The following is a 22,233-nucleotide window of genomic DNA, read 5'->3' on the forward strand; positions in this document are numbered from 1 at the left end:
TAAGTAAAGTCATTGATTGCATTCTTCCTGTTGACAAGGAAACTATGTTTATGAGTTGTTGCCCCAAAGTTGTCTTTAAATGTTTTTTTGCAAGCAGTGCTGCATGTAAAATTGTTCAGATCTCTTGAGATATATGAAAAGGTTTATAATATCCTGTTAGGTCAAAAATTTAGAAAAACTTAAGCAATGAATCAGATTTGACAGCATTTTTTGTTGTATTAGGATGCAGTATTAAGGCTTTAATTCGCTGCTCTTTACTGTTTATTGAAGTGTGATGTACCTGTGAATAAGCGTTATTGTTCTTCAAATAGAAGAGAGGAAGTACCTTGCCATCAGTCCCACGTTGAATCAAAGTTTGACCTTTCTGCTCTGCTCTTTTTGATCATACCTGTTATACCTGCAGTAAAGCTTCAGTATCACAGGTTTAGGTAGATGCATGCTTAAGATTTGTCCTTGGCTATTAAGGATCAACACCATAACTGTCATAAGTAAATTGAGGACAGCGTTTAGCTGTACGGGAAAATACACACCTCTTAGGGGCTCTTTTACATTCAAAATCTATAATTTTTTCCTTTTTTTATTTGTGGATGTTTTCATTTTTCAGTGACTGAAATGTGCACAATCTACAGAAATGTGACCTATATTCGTTTTGGTGTAATGAAGGCCATGCTTAATGCCAAAATATCAGCAGTGACATTTTGTTCAAGCAGGAGGAACAAAACTAAAAGCAGAATTGATAAACTTGGGTGGCAAAATATGAATCAAATGCTGTTAAGTACCTACTGGCAGACCAGTTCTTTGATATGAACAGGAGCTGTGCTGTGAATATTTCCTTTGTGGCCCAAAATTTAGAGCCCGTCCCTGTGAGTTGTTGAATGTCAGTGAATTTCAGTTCCCATGGGGGAGCTGAAAGACTGTTCAGCACCTTACAGGTTTGGGCCTTTAGTTTTGGTGCTTTGGTCCACATCCTGTGTGTTATGTAATTCGTTGTTCTTGAGCTAATAGATTGCTTACTTTTTCCCCTCATCCTGAAAACTACATTATGTTATGTTGATTCCAAGTCCTGGCTATAGACATTTGTTCTCTTTTAGTGCAAATAAAGTAAAACAAGCCATATGATGTATTTCCCTCATAAGATTAAAATACAGAACTTACTTATGTTGGCTTTTGTGTTGGTTTGGTTTTCCTTCCTTAAGACAAGATAACCATCTTTATATTGTTGGTATATTTTGCTTATAGTGATCTGATGAACCATTTCTCTCTCCTTTTTTTTCCTCTCCCTAAGATTATTGTTGGAGAAACTGCAGTGTTTTGTCTACAGTTGGCTACAAAGGACTTTGAAAACCAAGAAAAAACAATATTAACTGGAGACTGTTGTTATATAAATCCACTAGTTCGCAGAACCATCAGATTCCTTGGTATGAGCAAAGTTAATGCTTCCATTTTTTGAATAGTATGAGTGATGAATTCTGTATTAAGTTTGACCTGGGGGAAATATTCAGATAACCATACAGCATTTCATGTGTCATCCTAACTCAGATGCCATGATATCTCTCCTTCTGGGTAGCAAATTAAGCTTCTGGGAAGTTTGGATAAAAAATTAGTTGCAGAAACAGCAGTAAAAATAGAAAGAATTCGGACCACAATGGGGAAATGTGGTCAGCAGGCCTGGAGCAGGATGAAATGGAGAAGGGAATATCCTTATGCCATGTCTATAGTCAACAGATTTTGTTGGTTATGCACTCAGCTAGTAGGCGAAGTTGAAGACGTTGGGACTTAAACAGGAATTGGCTTCAAACATGCATTTAAGTATTCTCCTAGCCTAGAGCTTGTATTATGATCTGTAATAGGTAAGTGTGTATCTTTGCTCCACTGAAGTCAGCTGTGCCCCCCCGCCATTGACTTTAGTAGATCTCAGATGTCATCCTTTCTACATAGTTCATTATAAATATATTTTGGAGGGAAAAGTACCCCCAACGTCTATTGAATTATTCTCAAATGCTGCTTTTTAATACATGTAGGGATGCCGGAGCAGTCTCAGTTTGTCTGCTGTTTGCTTCTCACTCATGGCTGTATCTAGGAGAAACAGCTGGAGGAACGAAGCCTTGGGGCAGCTAACCTTCCTGAGTGCCGCAGAGGAGAGGGAGGGGGCGTACAGCTGTGTCTGTATTTGCAGCCTGGGTATTTGTGAGGCAGTTGTGCTTGCCTTCTGAGAGTGCGATTGCAGCTGGCTAGTGAATTTATGGTCACTGTTACATGGGAGCGCTCAGAGTCCCTGCAGGACGCAGTCTCGCTTTTAGTGATCTCGAGGAGGTGGAGAGCGATGCTGAGGAGCTCCTCCCACTCCACTCAGTCTGTGCGGGGCCTGCTTACAATCAGTCCTTGCATTTACTTCCCACTTGGTGAACCCTTCTTGCTCACAGACGCAAAAGCAAATGGGGAAGGAGGGAAGGACTGAACAACAACCTCCACACCATTCCACCAGGTGAGGCATGACTATGCATTATGCTCACAGAAGCTGATGTGGCTGCCTGTTTAAGGGCAGTGCACAGCCCCAGGGTTTGCTGAAAGGGCCGTCCTGGGCAGTGACTTGGCTTGGCACAATCTGTTGCTCACTAGTGTCTAGCAGCTCAAGACGAATTAACATTAGGGTGACTGCTGACCAGCTAGAATCCCAGAAATCACTCTGGGTCATCTAGCTTTGCTGAGGAAAAAACTGACCTTCAGAAACACATGTGGTTCTGTGGCAGTCTTCTCTGCTGTCCCTTAATATTGTCATCCTCACAGTGCCCCATGAAGTTGGGGACTGTCAGAACCCACACTATATTCACAGTGAATTGAAGTATGGGAAGAGTAAAGTGATTTGTCCATGGAAATACAAGGAATCTGCAGCTCAGCTGGAATTTGAACACACATCTGCTGGCTTAGCCTCCCAGTCAGGGGGCTGTGTTTGCATTTCCTTCCAGGGCTGGCTTTCCTCTCCCAAAAGGATAAAAAGATACCTCAGAACAGTAGAATATCTGTTTTCCTTTAAGTAATCAGATACATGTATTTCCATTGTAATGAACGAGTACACATGCCTAATGCTTTGCTGATATGTCTGATAAAAAAAATCCTTTAGCATAAGCAGTCCTCAAATATATAGATCTTTACCTCACTGTGTTGATATCGTGGTAAACATGCTGTGCATAGAGATGTGCCCAGTGGTAGGCAGATGAAGACAACTCATGCATGCCTGTATTAAATTATTCAGCACTTCAGCTTCCTTACAGCTGAGAGGAAAAAGCAAACATTTGTCCAATATGTGTAATAGGTTTCCAAGTTACTTATCTATCAAGGCCTGACTTCTCTGGTTCTTAAGCAGATTTGTGGGGTGAAGAATCTGCCTCTGTCATTTTTCTGTTTAGCGAACGTGGGCAAAGGTTTGGTGCCAGTTTGGCTAGCTACCCTAAAAAGTTGGGGAGATATATGGCCAGGGGGCCTAGGAAAGTGGGCTACTTGCACAAGAAATGAGCATGCTCCTCTTAAGGGTAGAGAGAGATCAACTCTGTGGGCATGTTGCTGCTGGGGTTGTGTAGGAATGTACCATCTCCAGTACGAGCTAGAATCTTCAGGGTACCATCTTGCCATCATGGTTGTGTTCTTAAATGGTTGGAGCTGTTTTATTACTATGATAAATACTGTAATACATTATCACAGAGTGAAATTGTCAGGAAGTTTAACTCTTTGTTTCCTTCTTTAGGAATTTATGCGTTTGGACTGTTTGCTACGGACATCTTTGTAAATGCTGGACAAGTAGTAACAGGGAATCTTGCACCGCATTTTCTTGCACTTTGTAAACCCAACTATACAGCACTTGGTTGTAAACAGTATACACAGTTCATCAGTAGCGTACATGCCTGTACTGGAAACCCAGATCTTATCCTGAAAGCCAGAAAGACATTCCCATCCAAAGAAGCAGCACTAAGCGTATATGCAGCTATGTATCTGGCTGTAAGTATATTGTACTATTTAACATCACTATTTTTTGAGTGCACATTGCTCAGAATATAAGGGGAGGAAGGAATGGGGGAAGATAAGACTGTTAATTGGTTGTATCTGTGTGAATCTTTTATGGGTTATTGTGAGGCCTTTGAGAATTTGATTCATTGCACTAGGTTATTCTACCAGTTACAGATGTAGTGGTCTTCTGAACTGCAAAAGCTAAGGAGGCCTTTAGGGCAATGTTGAGAGAGGATAACTTTTCCAAAGAGGCTTACAGATTTAATATAATCAGGTTCTTGGTTTACTTTTTCCTCATTTTCAGAGAATGCAAGAGGAGTCTGTGTTGGGTGGTAGGGAGTAAGGACAGGGATTGCCCTTGATGGTGAATGGTCCCTTTCGGTGTGTTTAGTGCAGTACAGATTAGTAGAGTTGCAAATGGCTGTATTCTTTGGTGGTGTGAAGCAGAGGAGAGGGTATATGTAACTGTTTGATCTCCACATGTTTCTTGAGCATCTGTGCATATCAATAGGTACCAGGGTGGCTATCTATAGGGTACCTCAGTCCTCATGCAAAGTCAGTTTGACTCTCATTCTGCAAGGAAGTGGGCAACATGACAGCCCAACCCTTCTTCCTTCTCTCCTCTGTGATACAAGAAGCAATGAGAAGGGCTGGGATAAAAACTGCTGTTTACTGGCTGGCATCAGATCTGTTCTTGAGGCTATTCAGAAGTGCTAGAAAGCAGGTGACAGGGGAATAGTCACTCAAGTAACTCAGTGTAATACTCCCTGGCTTGGTTTGGAGCACACATCTTTCCATTCTTAAGCAGCAGCGCATTTCATTCATAGTAAAGTTATCCCCAGGGACACCCCTGTGAGAACCTCCTATACTACTTGTGCTTGTAATCCTGATTCATTACAGACCACTGGTCGGGGCCAAGGCTTTCCTCGTAGCATATGTGGGACACAAGGCAAACGTGTACCTCTGTGACCATTACAGGTGTCATCCCTTAGATCTCCTCAGTATTTGAATAGTGGCCTTCATATACATATATACACACATGTGTGTTTTTGTGTGTGTGTGTGTGTATTGCTTTGAGCATACATATTTAATAAGCTGACTTTCAGTTCTTTAATTCTTTGCCAGCATGGCCAAGATCCCAAGCCCATCCACCAATGTGTCACTTCCTGTGTGCCAGCTCCATGCCTCTAGATATGATTTTAGTGCCTGTTGCTTAGAATCAGCAGCACTAACAGTAACATTTACCAAAAGTTCCTTTGAGCAATGTCTGCTTAAGACTTGTGGATCATCAATTAGTACAGAAAAGTGTTATCTGCAAGTAAGAGATAAGCAGTAAAATTCTATACTAACTTTAGGCAAGTGTGAGATTCTTGATAGTACTGTCATTTGAGGAAATATCTAAAGCTTTGCTTCAGTGAAACATACCTCTAAATTTGGCCCAAGCTATTTTAGAAAATATTCAGCTTTCTTCATTTTAATTGCTCCTGTTTTTCCCACCCATCTGTAAAGTTGGATTTCCACTGTTAGCATGAGTCACAGTAACTAAAGGAAACAAACTGTTCAGCCACTGCAGAGCAGGATGGAAAATAGTACTAATACTTCAAAGCAAAAAAGTAGACACTATGAACTTCTAATATCCAATATTAGTGGCTTTTGACATGGTTAAGAGTGCTTTAAGCAAATCATCTGTGGTCTTTATACAATTAGCAACATCAAAGATGAAAACCAATGTAATCTATATCATGACTTTGTAATTTTTCACTGTATCGTTGCATGAGAACAGTATCATCGTTTACCTAAAGCATTATAAACTGCCAACAGGATTTCTGAATTTTTGTTACAGGCTGCATGACGTAAAAATAAATTGCTGTGGTGTATCAATTTAGATTCTAGCCTGCAAATTTATATCCTTGGCGCAGTATTGGCAGAGTCCTTTTTAAAAATCCTGTTGCATTGTTAAAGCTAAAAATACTGTTTTCTACACATTGGGGAAAGAAATGCAATGTTCCAATATTTGGGGTCATGTCCTTACACTGTCATGATGTTTATCAGGAAAGTTGGCCCTGAATAACAATTTTCTCATGGTTATTCACTGGAGTGGAAGATTTAAACAGTAGCCTAGTCTTGTGTGAGCCAGGGTACAAAAGTTATTGAGAGCATGGACATAATGAGCTCCATGTATTACTCAGCTAGTATGAGCATATCATATTTGAACAGTGGCCTTCAGTGGCTGAGTTCATGAACATATCATCTCTGATACAAAATGTGGTTTTTTTTTTTTTTTTTTTTTTTTTTTTTTTTTTTTTGTTAAACAGAAATATTTCTGAGAGAGGGAGGGATTGTTACAGAATCCTCCCTGGACACTTCAGCCAGCTGTGCACCAAATGCAACCAGCTTAAAGATATAAACAAGCGACAAGCTGATTCAGAATCCTTGGTCTGTGAGTGGGCGAAGTAAACAAAGTCAGACCTGTGTGATTTCACCAATCAGCCCATTTAAAAACAGCACCCATCCTTTATCAAATAGTTCCCCTATCTCATTCCCTTTAAGTGCAGCCATGCCCCGATCGCCTAGCATTGGCGCATATTGTCTTGTTAACAATAGCTTCTTTTTCTGTCTAAGTTTTTAGTCTTCCCTCACTTTTTTCCCCCTTCTCTTGAGCGTGGGTGGCTGCTATGGTAACTGAATTTCCCTCCTGCCGAAAGCACAGTCTTTTTCAAACAATTGTATTGCTGATATTTGGACCTCTGTGTAGTTATTTGCCTCCACTGCTTCCTCTCAATATCTATGAAGAAAAACTTAGCAGATGAAATGTTGAATGGCAGCGCTATGGTTAGGCATTCTCTCTACCCTGCTCCAGACATCAACTGTTGCAAGGATTACTCATCCCCTTAAAACTTTTAGGTTTATCTCTAGTGTACCAGAATCTTCAAAATGAACTGCCATAAATCTATTTGAAAATCTCTGCTGCTACGTGGATTTCCCCTTAGCTCTCTGATTAACTCCTCTTATATCTTTCTTTGCTAGAGTTGGGATAATGAGTTGACTGCATCAGCATTCACTTATTAGCAGCCTTGCAATTAACTTAACCCTTTCTCAGCTGGAGCAACATGTTAACATAGACAGGTATTTAAGGCAAACACCCCAAATTTATTAAATAGAATATAATTGCATCAGCAGCATTTAGATAGGCATAAACTGACACTACCTGAACAGTTAGAGGTTTATTTTGAAGTAGTCAGTTATGCACATACTTCCCCCCCACAACTGAGACACAGGAATGAGAAGTCATGAGTCTTTTTTTGGTAGGATTTCAAAGTGATATATGAAGACTTACTCAGTCTATTCCCCATGGGTTTAAATAGAAGCCTTGTGACTAACAGTTTGTCCTTTGGTGCTGCAAACCTAGGGGACTGATCATTGCTAGATGTAGGTTAAGGACAAATTTTAATTCTTTTTATAAAATTTTGCTTTCTTTTTTGCTTTATTATTATTATGCTGGGCAAGAGCAGTGGGCAGCTTACCTTAGGATAGGATAATGTTTAAACTTGGTGTTATCAGATACCTTTCAAACTTGCTTTGCATTTGTAATGACAGAGGAACAAGTCTAAATCTTGATGATTGACATAGTGCTTGGGTCTGTAGACTGCTTTTGTTGCCTTTTACTGTAGACTCTTAACCACAGCTGTGGTCTCAGGCAGGGCTAGCAGATAAAGCTGACAGTTCTTTCCTCTCTGCAGAGCTTGTGTTGAGCCCTTGTTCCTCTCTTCTACAAGGTTTGTTCTTACGGCATGCTGTTATGTCATCCTGGCTGCTTAATGTGTTTATTGGTCACTGGGAAGAGATGGCAAGATAGTTTGGGTCACAGTGCTGTCAACATGATGACGACACTGCTCAGTGTCACTCTCTGATCTTACAGCATGTATTGTGTTCTTACTTCATGTATTGGATGTATTAGTTACTTTCAGACTGGATAGTAGACTAATATTTCAATTCGATCCAGGGATTTATCTGAAGACCTCTGGAGATTTCTTGTCAGTCAGTTCTTCATTACAACTCAATTGCTGAAAAGAATGACCTCTGTAGTCTGAATCAGCTTTAAGTAATATTTTGATGCATCTTGTGGTCTTGGTACGTTGGAGGATATGTGTTTCCTTCCCCAGCTGTTTAGATTTGCAACTGCCAGGAGCTCACAGCAGGACACTTACTAGAAAGGTCCAACATTTCTAGAGCTTTCTCTTCCTTTGGCCAACCCAGGCCCCTGCTTTTGAAAGCCAATTTTTGCCTAGGATCATCAATAATTATTGCAAAACTTATGAAGAAAAGTGGGGACGGCTTCAAAAGAACTAAAAAGTCTCCAGTGAATGGCTTTGTTTGCAGTGAGGCCCAGAAGACTGAAGAATACACTTGTGGGTTTGTTCTAGTAATAATTTAACCCCAAATTATTAACCAAGTCAGTTGAAGTGCTTTTAAGTTATGTCATTGAATCTGGCTATAGACTATAGTCTGCTGCTGTATTTTCTTTCTTTTTTTTTTTTTTTTTTAGGTTTTTGATCTTTCGGTGTCTGTTTTCTTGTGGCTATGATGAATAGAGCAAGTTGTGCATTCCTGAGGTGGAACATATATAGCTACCTTTACTTATACAGTAACAAAACAGAATGTGAGATAATTTATACTTGGAGCACTGCCAGGGATGGGTGCCTGTACACTGATTCCCTCCCCTTTTCACTTGTCGCTCCGTGAGCCAGTATTTTCTACCCACTAAAGAACTTATTCTGTCCCTTTGTCAGTCCTCCCTGACCACCTGCTTCAGGAAGGACTGAAACAGCAAGCATAAAGCGCATCTTACCCCCTGCATCCCTGGGCCCCAGACTGAAGAAATCAGCTAGGAAAAGTAACTGGACTCCTGCTTGGTGTGGCCAGCCTACAACTAACTCCACTCTAACTAGAATGGTACTCTGGAACCCATTACATGTGTGTTTGATTGTGCGCATGGATGTTTGTATGGGTGGGTCTAAAGACAGCTGGAAGAAAAAGATGAGGAGGAGCTCGTAGTATAACCTGGGAGATCATTTTGTCCTGCACTTGACGTAGGATTTCTATTCTTCTCTTACCTGTTTTGGAATCATTTTGTTTGTACTAGACTTAGGACGTATTTCACATGAGTCAGACTTGCAACATCACTTTTTTTTCTGAAAGCTTTCCAATTATAATCTTACTGCTAGCATTATGATTATTCTTTATATTATGATCTGAGACAGTCATGTCAGAAACCTCACAGGTTGCTTTGTCTGTGATGAAGATGATGGTGATGGCAGTGATTCTGACTCCTAGTGGTAATAGCACTGAATTGTGGTATCATTACATAATTCTTAAAATGTAAATTTTGGCTTTTTTTTAAAGCATTATTAGGCATAATTTTAGCACAGAAAGGCTGTAAAAATTTACAAGGAGTAGGTTTTCTATGACTTAGAATTTTTCACCACTGCTGTGCTCATAAGAGAGAATGAATGAATATAATTACCAAGAAATATTTCTGAAGTATTGCCCAATGTAAGTACTCACGGCAAAATAGTCTCCAGGGTAGAAAGTTGATTAAAAGCTTCTATTCTTTGATGCCTATGCATTTTTTTGAAAAACACTTCAGATAATTTAGCCACAGAAGTCTCTTTAAAAGTCCATCAAAAACCAATGGCAGTGTATGTTTTGGGCTTTTGGTTTTGTTTCCTGCTGAGAGGCTACTAGTGTATTATTGCAGGCTCTGAAGTTGGTCTAAAAAGTGATAAATCTAATACTGCTTTTTATGAAAGCAGTTTGTCAGTGGATTCCAAGAACATGATCTGGCAAATGCATCTTTTTAAAAGTGCTTGAATTAAGTTTTTTCTTCCAATTTATGAGATTCTCTGAAGATTTCACTTCCAGCATCTTAAAGATCAAAGGTGAAATGATTGCGTTTTCCTGAAAACCTACAAAATATTAGTGTACAGAACCATCAGATAACATCCAGCTCCTTATAGGAGACTCTGCTGATGCCTATTTGCTGATACTTTTTCGTATGAAAATATAATTTCAGCAAAAAGGAAGAGCAAGAGATCTTCAAGAGAGGATTCACCGTGGATCTGATGTTGCAGGAGAGTGTGTAGCCTGCAAAATTAATTCAAATTACTCTGTCAGTCCTTGACCTTACATCTAGAGTCTTACAGCTATTGGTCTTGTTTCTAACTACTTTAATTTACAAGATTTTCTTAATTAGATTTCCTCCACATTTTTATTCTTGAAATAAACTGAGAAGGACTTGTTCTGTAAACATCTATAGCCATGTACAAATTTGTGTTGTCATTCATTCTCAGTAATGTTTTGAATCACTGTGGGGTTTTTTTTTCCTTTGTTGATAATACATTTATTTTTTATGAAAAGTAAGTGAAGAAAAATCCTGTCATCTTTCAAAATGTTTATTTTTTGCCCTTTACTGAATATGCTGCTTCATAGCATTTTGCTTCAGGATCAAGAACAAAACAACTGCTTAATTATCTTTTATTCCTAATGCAAATTTGATCTTTGACTAAACTGACTTTGTGAATGTATTGTACTAAAACTGCAAGAGGTCAAGATTAAAAGTGGGGAGCTATGAATTCTGACTTGCCCTGCAAATGTGTAGACTTTTCACTACGCTGTTTCAAGAAGAGAAGTTTGCCTTGTTTGTATTGATGCTTTAACTGAATACTATCCTTAACATCCGTTGCGGCTGTTCTTTAAAGAAAAGATAGAAGAGGTACCTATGCTGGCAGACCCTCACGTTATTCCGAGGAATGGACTGGGCGTGACAATCTTGACTGCAGTTACAGGAAGGGACTCAGGAGCTGGAGGTCTTCATTACTCGTGTGAGACATGGCATGATTCTGCAGTCTGTTCTCACTCACTCAGTGCCTTTGTCTGAGTAAGGATTTGAAGGACTTGATTGTATAAAGAGTTTCCAAGATTTTTCTGCAGAGCACTCTTCACTTTAGATTTGTATTAAAAAATGTTGACCTTCAGCTGAAGTTCTGTAGAATCAAGTTCTTGCATTGTAACTTGTTTTGGCTTCTTCATTAAAGTTAAGATTATCTTCTTTCGTGATGACCAGGTATTATAGATAGCTGAAATACATCACTGTACCCTGCCTTAAACAAACTACACCTTTTTTCTAGTGATTTTTTTCCTTTTCAGTATTCATTTTGATTTACTATGCTACAATACAGACTTAAATCCAGGATAACCTCAGCCAGCTTCCCCTTATCAATTCTGCCCAGGCTGTATTCCAAATCTGGTGATCTTGCTGTGTATTCAAAATATCACAATATTTTCCCTAGCACCACATGTTCTAAGATGTAGTGTGAATGTCGATAATGGCGGTAGTATCCAGGAGTACAGCAAGCCTCCCTAAATTAAGGGATTGCTGACTAACTCAGCACGTGCCACCCTGTCTGTAGCTTGAAGAAAATTTCTGGGGAAAAAAAAGCTGGAAATGAAGTTGTAGTTGTCTTATCAGCATGCCATTTGATAAGAGTAGCTCAATGAAGAGAGATCTCATAAAAATACAAGGAGCTAAGATGAAAGGACAGTAAGGGAAGGAGCAAACATTGTTCCTTAAATGAGCTAGGAAGAGGAGAGGAGATGTGGGTTGGAGATATGGCCCAAAACTCTTTTTCCAATAGTTTGCTCTGTCTCCATTAGTCGAAAGCATGCTACTAGTTTGCTGTTCATCATATAAGGTACACTGAAGATGTAAGGTATATGTTGCAATACTCTGCTGTGACTTTAAGTTTCCTGGTTTTGCTGTGACTTCTTCCTCTATGCTGTGGAACTTTCTCTAGTGTTTTGAACAAAATGTTTGGCAGATGTCATTCTGACAAGCTTTGACTGTTACTTCCTTAATTTAACTTACTGTAACTGTAATCTCACTTTTTAATCCTCTTAACTGCATTACTGCAGTACTACATAACTGGTTACCCAGTAAATTCACCTGAAGTTTCAGACAGTGCAAAAATCCAAAGAACTGTCCATTTGTTGGTCAAGGGAGGTACCAGTTCTTCAGTGCACACAGATCCATCTGTTTGCCTTTGCAATTCAAAGTGCTGTCACTATACACTTTTAGTCTCCAGTGAAACTGCTTAGAAGGTATTGGAATTCTTCAGTGTTAAAACTTCAACTTTGTCTAAATCTGAAGGGTTTAGGGATTTCGATGGTTTAGTTACAGAATCAACATCTTCTACAGGAAATAAACACTTCTTTCTCAAAAAACTTAGTTGAAGTATAATATTTCAGTGGGAAACTTTCAAGCAGCCTTATTGCCAAGATTTAAATATCCGCTGGAGAGTGGAAATTCAAAGCCTTCAACTTTGGAATTCATTTCTCCAATCAACCCATCAGAGCGTGGAGAGTGCTGGCATTAGCCCTGTAGTCACTAGTGCACCTATCCTTTGGGCAGGAAAGTTGCTCTGTCACCAGATAGTGCTTTTTTTACTGTTTAACACAGACAGTTCGACTGCAAGCTGGGCAGAGATGGAGACCTTGATTTCTTCGAGTTGATTGCATAGAAGTTTCTGCATCTACACTGGTCTGTGTGCTGTGGAGGGTGGGTGCAAAATGCCATCAGCATCTGTGAAGCACAGATGTGTTGGTCCAGCACTAGCTGAAACTATCTGACTTTATTTATAGAAGTGTATGCTGGCATTTCATTCAGTTTTCACTGCTTTTTGACAAATCTCTGCTTACAATCAGCTGCTTCTGTGTATGATGAAGGCATTTGCTGATGAAAACAAGCTCTTGATCTAGTCCCTATCAGGTCAAGATCTTTTTCTGTTATTGCCAAAACTAGGCAATGAAAAATCAATCTCTTTCTTTACCTCTCTGCATAAATATATACATTGAGAGTAATACAATAAGATTGCCTAATTTACCTCTTTGGGGGGGGGGGGGGGTTGGTTCATGTAAGATTTGAAATTGCTGTCTACCTACCTAGAGTTTCTATATCTCTAGAGAAAGGATGTGAAGACTTTATCTAGGGTTCAGCTTTCTTGTTTCTTCACTCCCAAAAAACCAAGTAGGCACAGTCTGTTGAAAACAAGTTGCAGAGATTTTGTTCAGCAATTAGTGGGAGATGTTACTGATCAGAGTCTTACACTTTCTTCCTTTCTAATTTTCAGATGTATATCACCAGCACAGTAAAAGCCAGAGGAACAAGGCTTGCAAAACCTGTTCTGTGTTTGGGCTTAATGTGCTTGGCTTTTCTTACTGGAATCAACAGAGTAGCAGAGTATCGAAATCACTGGTCAGATGTGATAGCAGGATTTCTAATCGGAATATCTATAGCTGTGTTTTTGGTAAGTGTATATTTGTTTCACTTCTGTTTGGAAAAATCACTATATAAGTTTGTATCTCGTAACAAGTATTGGTAGACTAGACTTTTCAGGCAATTAGATGTGAAAGAGGTGTTTCTATTCTTTAATTAAAATATCAGTTTCCTTAGCTATATTTTCATAGACTCAGAAATGTCAGATCAAGAAATGACTGATACACTTACCTTTTTTGACGTATAACCCTGGCTGTAGAATTTCACCCAATGATTTTGCAACTTTGAGCAAGTGTATATCTCAGAATAACATCTACTCTAGGTTTTGTTTATGAAGTGTTAAATTTGGTATAATGATGCCTACACTGATCAGAGAATAAGTAGCATCTCTCTTCTGGCTTTAGAATAGCCCTGCTGAATTTCTTTAAATATTCACTTAAATTTAAATTGAGATCTTGTTATTCTGAAGTAAAAGATCCTCATTTAGCCTTTTCTTTTCTGGAACTGTGTCCTGATACCGGATCTTTAGTCAGTTCACATTGACCAGTGTCTGTGTCAGCAAGCTACCGCTTATCTATTAATCACCTTTGCTGATAACTTCAGTACAAGACCATGACATAGAAAAGTCACAGCTGTTTACTGCTTGCAAGTTTGTCTGCCTGGACCTAGTATTAGTACTGAATATACCCTTGAATTTTTTTCCCCATAAAAACATTTTTGAGCTTGATTCTTGGATCTCATTGAACTTGGCTGGGAGCTCACACAGGGATGTCTGAGATGGGTGTTTTCACCCTTCTGGTAAATGTGTGGCAGCTTTAGGTCTCCTTAAAATATACCTGTTGGCACTTCCAAACATTCCTTTCCACACAAGGTGTCCTGGGGTTGTATTTGTTCATTTTTAAGAAGTTTTCCTATTCTGTTTGTGCCCCCTGAGCTATAAAAGGGAATAGAACAGATGTCTGGTCCCATATTTTTTCTTATATTTTGTGCTGTGTACTGCATAATCTCTTTTAACTAGCACAACATCAAGTTTAGTTGTGTTTTGAATAAAATACAATTGGCAAACTTTGCTACCCAGCTGAACATCTGAATCAGCAGAAAACACTAACAAACTGGGTATTCATTAGCTATTCCTGGGAAAACTGTATATTATGTGAATAGCATCATTAAACTCACAAATCAATTGCAAAAATATTTCCATTTGAACAGGTATTTTAAGGAAGCACTCTAAAAAATAAATCACACTGATGAAAATCTTCTGTTTAAGAAAATTTGCAATAGGCTTTAACTAGCTATTGAAAAGAAAGAATGACAAAGCACTGAAAGTTATGATTTTTTGGTTCTTACCTGTTGGCTGCAGGAAATAGTTAATCAGTTCAAGGATGTACATTTCTTATTCTTAAACTTATCAGTTATTACCTACATAAATTTGTGCTTTGCATGAACCATTAAAATTTCTGTTCAAGATCCAGTATTTGCAAAAAAGCTGATTAATAAGAAGTGATTGCCTGATATTAATATACTATAACCTCACAATCTCATTAATAGCCATTACCACTTGAAGAATTTTTGAGTGGTTGTGATGCTGTCAGATGGCCCCAGGTGATAATCATTTGAACTGTGCTGTTTAGATAGATAAACTCTTTGAAGTGTTCTTTACCTTACCCAGAGCACGTTTTGGTGTATATCACATTCCTAAACACTTGTGTGAGAGTCACTGCTATACTTCCTGCTGTCCTGAGCAGGCTTGGAGTTTAGTTCCTGCCCTAGGGCAGGCACCGTGCCTCAGCTTGACTGTAGTATCATCGTGTGCTGTCCTACTGCCTCCACCAGGCTCTGCCCAGGCGGATCCATGGCCAGACAGGCAGCACTGGCTGTGCTGACTGTGGTTGCCTTCAGGGTTGCCCTGACAGGCCGTCAGGTGGCTCATGACAACCACTGCTCCTCCTGTCTGTGCTTCCCACTGCCTCCCCTGATAGGGACCTTTCAGTGCTATGCCATCTCCATGCCCCTTGACAGTCCTGCTTCTGGCAGTTCTCTAGCACTGTGTTTCCCTGCCTGAGGACTATCCTTGCCTTCTTTTTCTCCCTTTTGCACTCTCCTTTTGAGAAGTTCTTTGCCGTTCTCAATTTAGATTGTACTGGCCCTTCATAGGAATTTAAGTTTATTGTCATATTTTTCTGCACATGCTCTGGACATCTGTTCATTATATTGTTGATAATTGGTATTGTATTACTTAGCTTCAGTGCTACATCGGCATTTAGATAAGAGGATTTTTTGTACTAGGATGATGCATGTAACAATAAATTGCTTGAAATTCTTTTGTCTTGAAATATTAATTAGGGCTTTTTCTGTAAAACACAAACTTCATGTGTCTGTGTTTCTACTGTGAGCTGTGAACAAAGCTGGTATCAGTTCTGCCTAATGATGAATGTCAGGATCAAAACTCAAAAAAGGGAGTTGTTCCTTAGCTATTCTGTATATCTTCTAATCTTTTTTAGGTTGTTTGTGTGGTAAATAACTTCAGAGGACGTCAACCAGAGCATGGACATTCTCACATGGATAATCTGGCCCAGATGCCAATGATCAGCATCCCCCGAGTAGAAAGCCCTTTAGAAAAGGTAATGTCTAACTTTTTTTTTTTTTTTTTAATGCTCAAATAAAATGTAGCTTTGCTGGAACGGTGATTCCAGACTACCCTGACAAGAGTGCCAACGTCATAAGATGTAAAGAAAGGAGACATAGCAGTGAAGAAGAAAGAAGGTAAGAATTAATTCAGAGATACTCCTGCTGGGAGACTCTTCGTGTCACTTCCGGAAAAAACTCTACATATCAGTCTAGTTTACTGCCATGGCTGCTTCTTACAACAGCCACTGCTGAGTCCATGGAACTGGGCTGAGTAGATCTGAGGCCCTCTTTCCTTGAGTTCCTCCAGTGAGTTTGATTGACATGTTGGCTTATTGAGTCCATAGAGTTTGGAGTGTTTAGGAAGATGAAATCTAACCCTGAGCCCACAGCCAAATGTGGGATTATGCAGTATATTTACTCTATTTTGGGGGGGTGGGTCTTGAAATGAGTGTGTAGGATGGAATTCAGTCACCTATGGATCAGCTGTGGGCCTGTTATCATCAGGCACCTTTACAGCCCCAGTACAGGGCAACTCCACATGCAGAAAGGCTGGGGATCTTATATTTACACTAGCAATGTTGCTATAGTGGGGCCTGCACCATCAAGCCAAACAATTCAATGAATATGATAATAATAAATAATAAAATGGGTCTTACATGAACTGCACAAACGCTATGATGTCTTGCCAAAGCAAATATGATTTTGGATTTGAACATATTAGCAATAGTCTCCTGGGTATGTCAAGATGTTTTGCAGGAGTAAGTATTGCAATGTGTTTAAAATTCATTTTAGTTTTCTGTGATAAAAAGTTCTGGTTTTGCAAAAATGCTGTTGTACTATGTCAGTGTTAGGTAAGGTTGTGTCAGAATAATTCTGTGAGCAAACAAGCACTGAAATAAATAGCATAAGCAAATAAAGAGAATATTTTAGACATCTTCACCTGGAGGAAAGTTTGAGCTATTAATGCAAATTTTAAAATTCTGATTTTTCTAATGAGTTTATCTGTCATTATTTGTTAAAATTTCTTCTATTATGCACGTTTGAAGATGATAAACAATTCTACATTGTGTAGGGCACCAAAATTATGTTTTTACAGCATTCTTTTTAATCCAAATTACTGCTACTGCTTCTTTTTTGTATTAAACGTAAGAAGAAATGTTTTCAGACACTTCCCAATGTGTGTTTGTTGCTCAAAATTGGTGGAAGTTGTCCTTTATTAGGAATTGCTACTAGCCCTAGGTTTGCTATTCATTTCTTTGGACGGGAAAGGAGAATTCTTTTCAGGATGATCTAACAAGCCTTTTTGAACCAAATGTGTCTAAACTACTTCTGATATTTTGCATTGAGGAGGTCACAATCTCACTTGCTTGAACTAACAGTTAGATGATGACTGTACATCTTTAAAATAATCCATTTGGTAAACTGTAAAATGTCAAAACAAAGCAAGGTATCGGTTGGCCTAGAACATGCCATATTAATAAGAACACCCCTTATTTATGTGCTAGGCCCTGCTAGGATAAAAGGCATTTTTGCAGTCATCATAGGTCATAAATATAGATTCTCTGCAAATTCTGCTTGCCTGAGTTCCAGTTTGGCCGCTGAAATTTTTGATTTCTTCAGAGAATAAAGACTTTGTCTTATCTTGGTGGTTCTACCTGATTTGAGACCCTCTTGTTCATGGGGAGCAATGTTATCTTTCTGACACTTGATCTAGCCAAGGCTGAGATGATGTTGGGAAAGCTACAGGATGATGTGGGGAGAGTGGCTGCAAGAGTAGTATGACCTGCTTGAGGATGACCTCTAGTTTGTGAACTGCCCAGAACTCCTATGTGAAAGACCTTCTTTCCCTCTGAACTCACATTCACACTGCAATGGAGAATAGCTCTTTGCTATTATGAGACATCTCCCAATTAATTAGGGAGCTGCCAGCAAGGTGTTACGCTTGATATGATCTTGGCTTATGGATTCATCTTTCTCTCTGTTGCAAAGCCTTTCTTCTTTCCAGACAGGCAGGATGAGATGTGAGGATGATTGTGGAGAGAATTAGTTATTTGTTGGGAAACGCTTTCTTCCATTTCCATCTTCTAGGAAATTTGAATGGGGATTAGCAAATAATTAATTATATCTGAGTGCTTTAAATGTTGAGCTTTTGTGATTTTTAAATGTTTAGTTTAATGTTTTTGGATAGGAGCCATATCCTGTTAAATAAAGGGCACTAGGAATAATACTTATGCAGAAGTAGGGTCTAAATATGGCTCAATTAACTACCATCACCACAAGAATGATTAACTTAGTCTTTGCTTCTTAACTCCCTTCTTACTTTAGATCCTCTGTTCTTCTCTGCAAAGGAGACATGCTAGGTAATTGGCATGCAATTTGCCTTTTGCCTGCTTTAGCTATGCTAAAGTTACTTTTCACTATATTTCAGATAGGGCTTCCCAGTTCCACATTCTGAATTCTCATATATTCCTATTCGGCTTGTTTAAAATCTGTTTTTCTTTATTCTCAGACTGCAAGCTCCTGTGCAGGTATTAAAGACAGTTTACTGCCAGAAATTAGCTAGTAAGAGTAACACAGATCCTGACTGACTGAAGTTATCGTGGGCTAAGGCAGCACTAGGATGAAACAGTACAACTCTGTTACTTAAAAATAACAGTCACATGGGTATCTGAGAGCGAGCAATTCAAAGATGCTGTCATAAAGAATGATTTCATTAGAAAACCCCATTAGGTAGGAGCTCACTCATTTGCATCACAATTTTTATAAACTTCATCTATGTATGAACAAGCACATGATGCATCACACAGACCTGGGAGCACCTCATTCTTCTTTTTCCAGGTCTGATACCTTTGCATTCCAGTGCTTTTGCCTGCTGGAAAAATAGTGCTCTTGCCATGCTTGGCATGCTCTCTGTGTTGCTAACATCTGAGTTCTGGTGAAGGTCGAGTGCTACATATGAAGTGCACTTAAACAGGAATATGCATACTTGGAATATTCTGAACTGAGCCTCTGCTGGTTAATGACAAGGGCAGGTCACTGTTTGCATGGCACTTCTGTTTAATTGTGATGCATGCAGATGATGAAGCTGTTCTGCACAGGTACCCAGTTTTTGTACACTTCAATAAGCTATAGTTGCAGAGTGTCTCCTTGAAGAATCTTTGCCAGAGCTGGCTCAGCAATGCAGACTTACTGCTTTCAGCTTAACTACATTTATCCTCAGAATTAATGAAAAGAATGAAAGCCAAGAAACCTTATCACTCACCCATCTACTTCTTTCTCTCTCCTTTGTCTGACCTTCTTCATCTCTTACAAGACAATTCCTGCTTCTGTTAGCCAGCACTCTCCTACAGAGGAGTGGAGTGCCTTCTTCCCACCACAGTCAAGGCTAGAGACTTCTGTTCTTCTCTTGCAAAAGTTCTTGGGAAATAGGGATATTATGGATGGTGCTTGGAAGAAAGAGTTTAAAGTTCAGCTTCATCCAGTGCAGTCACAAACCATTCTTCTTGTTTTCTCTTTTGGGAGAGACTGGCCATTTATTTCATGATGAAGTCACCTAAAATCAGCCAGGGCTTAGGGGTGCTGATACAAGTATTATAGCAGCTGTTGACTCTGCTAGCCCTTTTTATAGGTATTCTAGCTTTGAAAAATCAAATGCAAACGAAAAATGAAGCATTTGGGGAAAAGTAACATAAAATAATTCAGGCAGTAGATAAAATGCTGAGGTAAAAAGTCTCAGAAAGAAATGTTGGGTTAAGACAGGCACTGAGGTTTGTCTCCTAGGGCATGAGATGACTACTGCACTATTTCTGATCATCAGTGCCTTCTGCATCCCCTCAATATTATTCATTTGCACAGTCATTGCTCTGTAGTGCTCTGTTTGACTGCTGAGTTGAATCTGTCCCCAAAATCTCTGCCTGGTGTTTCTTCATGATGTTACTTCTGTCAGCAGTGCCCATGTACCCAGACACAGTCACTGTCCTTTGTTTCAGTGAGCCTTCTTATTGACTCTCCAGCATGACTGAGCTACAAACAGATAGTTTAGGGTCTTTACCTTTGTAGATTGCCCAGCTGTGTTTTTGAGACAGTCATTCCTGAGTTTTAATGGTGGTAAGGATTTGGAATTCTTCTCACAATAGATAACATTCTTGTTTCATAGCATACCAATTACTGGTGGGTATCAGGGTTAATTGTCTTTGCCTCAGAAATCCTTTTGAGTTTGACACTATAGTTCCTGTCCTAATGCATACGTGCCAAAGGTGACAGTGGAGATAAAACATTAGAGAGAACTGTGGTATTTTGATAATGCTAAGTATATGTAGTGTCATAGATCCCTCTTAAATTTCTGATAGGATTTTAAGAATGGAGAATATTTTCCTCTCCTGTTTTTCAGGTATAATGTTTTCCTGTTTACTCCATCTTGGTTATTCACAGGAGGCATAAAATAGCTTTTTAGAAGTGCCAGAAAGAGTATTTTTAATTTTAATTCTCAGAGTTACTGCTTATTCCTTGTTTTGAGCTTTTTAGTACTGAGGAATCTTTCATTGGAGTGTGCACTTGCATACCCATACAGCAGCATAGGGAGTCCTGTCTGGTCCCTTGACCTCTGCGATGAGTGTGATCGCTTGTCACTAAGCTCGCAGGCTAAAGGCAAAACACAAAAATGTTTTAGCTCATCATACTATGTGCAAATAGGTGAGAGGGGCTGTGTCTTTATTTCTGTTGCTCAGAAATATTTTAACTGAGGTGTGCAAATACTGTCGTGTTTCAAGTCCAGAAGAGTACCTGGGTAGCCACACAGGCAATGTTATAGTACATGGGTGTGTATCTCCATGAAGGCTTGACTAGGTTGCATGCACTTACGTTAGCTTATGGGCAGTTTTTCAGGTTCCTATTGTCATATTGTCATAGTACTCTTGATAATTTAGCATGTTACAAGGCTTATAATACAACACACTTTCACACACAGAAGCACATACCGAGGAGAGGCAGATCGTAAAAGACCATAAGCAATCTTGTTCCAAAGTCAAGCATTTGAATTTCCACTTGTGTCCTGCTCGTCTGCTTAAATCTACCTCTAGGGAACGGTTCAGGAAGTATTTTTATTGGAATGCAACCTGTGATCACATCTAATTTTCAAATAAAATAATACATAAAATGGAAATGGAACAATATATTCAGTGTGACCTCCTCGAATGTACATGTTGTAGGTGTTACAGGATCAAGGTATTAGTAATAATCCAGAAGAACCTTTACAACGGAACTCCTTCAAAGCACGCATCATTAGGTTCTTCTCCTGGATAACAGGAATGAACCGTTTTGAACATCTTCACATAAGGCAATAAACGTATGTGCGCAACGGCGCACTTGTGTGTTCGTGTGTAGAGTTAAAGCAAAGGCAGAGGCGGAGCGCTGGCAGCGTTCTGTGCAGGTCTGCAACTTTTTAAAAGGGGGAATTTCACCTGAACTTATTCTTTTCTCTAAAAATGTGATTCATCCAGTAAAAGCATGAAGTATACTTACTTGTTGACCAAGAAGATGTTGTGGTAACTGAAACATAGTTATCTTTTTTCCTGAATTGCTGCAGTAATATTTTTCAGTTTCTTTTAACAAACCCCACTGTGTGAAGGAGTACAGACAATTGTAAAATTTGTGTTCTCAACAGTGGAAAAAATTTTATAGGCTTATGATTATTTCTGAGTATTTATATAGCTTTATTCATAAGAGTAGAACAAAAATTTCTGGTTCAAACTATTAAATTTGTATAATGAAAACTGCAAACCACAAAAAGCTGACATGGGCTAATTCAATGCTTTAACATTATGTAGCAGCTTATAAACACAGATTAGTTAAAATCTTAACATAAGATGTACAGATATGGATAATTTCACCCCAGAAACCTGCACTCAAGGCTTAGCCCTTAGCCTTTTGCTTTCTGTTGGTGGTGTGAGAGCGTGGTTATGAAGCATGCTTTGTTTACGTTGTACTGACACCAACTTCATACTGTCAGTTTGGAATGAATAATGCAAAACCTGAGGTCCCTGTCTGTAAAACTGGTAAAGCCGAGCAGATCCTCAGCATATTCTAATTCTTCTGACTACCGTAGGGGAGATCATTTTCCATGAAGTTTTAGGAGCTGGGGTCTTGTGCATGTTTTTTGCTTGTCTCCTGCATCTGCGTGAATCTTTGTTTGCTGATGGTAGTTAATATTTCACACTGAATTTTGTCACAGTAAATCTAAGCAGAAGTAGAAAAGCATGGTAAAAAAGTTGGAA

The 22,233-nt window shown here is 39.1% G+C and overlaps 1 protein-coding gene across 4 annotated transcripts in view; it reads left to right on the forward strand.

Moving 5' to 3' along the window:
- Positions 1 to 22,233, forward strand: part of PLPPR5 (phospholipid phosphatase related 5) — a 166,553-nt gene that overhangs the window by 90,583 nt on the left and 53,737 nt on the right. For all 4 annotated transcript variants that reach the window (XM_064515864.1, XM_064515866.1, XM_064515865.1 and 1 more), the window contains 4 exons: positions 1,286 to 1,418; positions 3,743 to 3,993; positions 13,188 to 13,364; positions 15,835 to 15,954. In XM_064515864.1, coding sequence (XP_064371934.1) covers positions 1,286 to 1,418; positions 3,743 to 3,993; positions 13,188 to 13,364; positions 15,835 to 15,954 — 681 coding nt within the window. The remainder of the gene's footprint in view (positions 1 to 1,285; positions 1,419 to 3,742; positions 3,994 to 13,187; positions 13,365 to 15,834; positions 15,955 to 22,233) is intronic.

The sequence above is a fragment of the Dromaius novaehollandiae genome, chromosome 8 (genome assembly GCF_036370855.1).
Source record: "Dromaius novaehollandiae isolate bDroNov1 chromosome 8, bDroNov1.hap1, whole genome shotgun sequence".
NCBI classification, from domain to species: domain Eukaryota; kingdom Metazoa; phylum Chordata; class Aves; order Casuariiformes; family Dromaiidae; genus Dromaius; species Dromaius novaehollandiae.